The sequence below is a fragment of the Myxine glutinosa genome, chromosome 4 (genome assembly GCF_964187855.1).
Source record: "Myxine glutinosa chromosome 4, kmMyxGlut1.1, whole genome shotgun sequence".
Lineage (NCBI taxonomy): Eukaryota > Metazoa > Chordata > Myxini > Myxiniformes > Myxinidae > Myxine > Myxine glutinosa.
In genome coordinates this window covers 75340053-75342917 of record NC_136264.1, presented here as the reverse complement: position 1 = coordinate 75342917, position 2865 = coordinate 75340053, and the positions used below count along the sequence as shown (strand labels likewise).

At 49.6% G+C, this 2865-nt stretch overlaps 1 protein-coding gene across 1 annotated transcript; it reads left to right on the top strand.

The window, feature by feature from the left end:
• The first annotated feature begins 413 nt into the window (after nucleotides 1–413).
• Nucleotides 414–824, top strand: LOC144891524 (histone H3-like). Its single transcript, XM_078775138.1, has one exon. It carries the CDS (start codon nucleotides 414–416, stop codon nucleotides 822–824), a length of 411 nt encoding a protein of 136 aa, XP_078631264.1.
• Nucleotides 825–2865: the final 2041 nt, after the last annotated feature.

The following is a 2865-nucleotide window of genomic DNA, read 5'->3' as shown; positions in this document are numbered from 1 at the left end:
TGAAGTTTTGACCAATGGATGGAGCGTGAGGTGGGGCTTAATTCTTCAGTGATTGGGAATGGTTTTGAGGCAGCCAATAGCAAACATAAAAATGTGGCAGCCAATTGTAACCGAGCAAATCGTAGCAGCCAATAGCAAACGAGCAAATCGTGGAAGTCAAGAGCAAACGGGCAAATCGTGGCAGCCAATAGCAAACGAGCAAATCGTGGAAGCCAATAGCAACCGGGCAAATCGTGGCAGCCAATAACAAATGGGCAAATCGTGGCAGCCAATCGCAAACGAGCAAATCGTGTTGGTCAAATGCAAAGCGGCGCAAGAGTCTCCCGACAGAAATAAAAGTGCACAGCGCGGTTTTAATCGCATTGTTGGCGTTTGGTGAAAAAGTTGTTTTTCAAATTGGTGTTATTGTCACCATGGCTCGTTCGAAGCAAACCGCCCGCAAATCGACTGGTGGAAAAGCTCCCTCAAAGCAGTTGGCGACAAAGGCGGCACGGAAAAGTGCTCCAGCCACCGGTGGCGGGAAAAAGCCGCATCGTTACCGTCCAGGAACTGTGGCGCTGCGCGAGATCCGGCGCTACCAAAAGTCCACGGAGCTGCTCATTCGCAAGCTGCCGTTTCAGCGCCTCATCCGTGAAATCGCACAGGATTTCAAGACCGATTTGGGATTCCAGAGCTCCGCAGTGATGGCGCTGCAGGAGGCGAGCGAGGCCTACCTCGTTGGTCTGTTTGAAGACAGTAATTTGTGCGCGATTCATGCCAAACGTGTCACCATCATGCCCAAAGACATCCAGCTGGCACGACGTATCCGCGGGGAGCGAGCTTAACGCGCTCGTCCAAGGTCTTGTGCACAGCTTCCGCACCACACCACCCAACGGCTCTTTTCAGAGCCACAACACCTTTCTTGAAAGTGTAATCGCCATTCACCGAACTCGCCACCTGTCGCTACCTTTTGTGTGTATAATGTGTACACGGGTCAGAAGGAAATACGTTTTGTAATGCCATTTTTATGAAGACAGAGGGAAACGTTGAACAAGAGGGTGGAGTTTCGCTGTCTTCAGGGAATGGGGTTTCAATGAAACCGCCACAGGATTGACATGTGACAATTATTGGGGATCATATTGTTGCAGATCTCAGGGGTCAGCGCTCCCCTTATCAAGGGGGGTTTAATCCCCCTGTCCGTGACTGACCGACCCGAGTCCTTCGAAGTTATAACGCTCCTTCTGGTCGGTATTAGATAGGGTCATTGGTCAATGTAGTCCCAAATACCTACTTACTAACCCGACCGTAAAGCAGGGAAATAACTCCTACTCGAACCACGGACGTGATGGTAAATGCCGAGCGGTTAGCAGTCCGCGATCCAGGCCGTTAACAAATGACTAAACCGATTCTGTGTGGTTCCTAATCGTGCCACAGGTACTCAATTGAGATAAAGGATGGATGCGATCGGATGGAGAGGAAACCAGAAGGTAGGAAGAACAAAGATGGGTTTATTAATTATGTACAAAGAAAGAAAGAGGACCCGAAAGGATGTACAGAAAAGGAAGAGGAAGAAGGAGCACACAGCGCAGTCTTAATACAGTCTTACTCTACGACCCCAGACAAACATACGCACTCACACGGGGATTGTAGCTGGTAGGGTGGAAGGTCCAGGCAGATGGTCCAGGCGATGGGTGCCAGGCTCCAGGTGAGGTTCCGGTTCCGTGGCCGAAAACTCGGCAGGCAGCTTCGCGCATATCGTTCACCCGCGAGCGGACCTTACATATGGCGGGGGGGGGGGGGGGGGAGGCTCGTGTCCTTTAGCGTATGTAACAGATGGACGATCGTGCTAAACGCTCCCTCTCTCTCTCGTTCTCATTCTGCACCAGCAAGTGAATCCTCCTTTTCCAATGTGCGCTCCGTATCAAAAGAAGTCCCTCACAATAGGCGCGCCTCCAACAAGTCCTTGCAAGTCAACCGTCTCTGCGCAGTCCTGTGAAAGGGCTTTGCGCTCGCGCTTATATATCGTGCTTCAAGATCACTACGCGCTTCATCAAGCCACGCCCGCCAGTGATATTTCATCAGCCCTGGTTGGCTGGTGGGGGCTTACCGGCCACGCCTTGATGACTAGTTGACAGGCCACACCTTCTTCTTGGCGTCCCGCCCCCTTCTTCCTCGAGCCGACCGCATGGTCAATGGCGGCGCTTGAGCGAGCGTGAACCAAGGCGCGTAACAGAATTTGGAGAGAGGTCGCAAAATGAACAAAAAGGCCTACTCCTTATTTGATTGATGCAATGCAGATTCAACTATTGGAAACACAGCCTTAACTAAAACACATAATAAGGAAATAACTGTAATTTCTAAGGTGGCCTACGTGTTGCTGTGGCCTAACTAGGGGTGCAACCTTTAACCTTCACTGTGATATTTACAAGTTAGGGTTCTAAAACCGCAACACTGCACCCTCCCTTTTTCCAGGCCCGTCCCGAGCCGAAACACAAGGGCTCTCTTTTAACTTAATGTGACACTTAGGTGTGGTTACCCTCTACTTTTAACCTCACCCTGAGTGCGACAGTTTTAACACTAGATATGTCCCACCTGCTGCATTGCATCCTACCTAACTGACTAACACCCACAATTAACCGAATTACGGAATTGTCTTCAAACTAAACATTTAGCTGGTGGGGAGCATTATTTTACAAAAACACGAGTTATTTACAAACTGTCACCCAGGACCTGTCTTTTGTGGGAAAAGAAGAGATGTATGAAAAGAGGAAATGCCATTGCCATGCACTGCACCGATACACCATACCATATGTACCAATATGCACCAATAAAGAAAAAATGCACCAAAAGCACCAAAAAAGCACCATCACCAAAATGCACAAAACA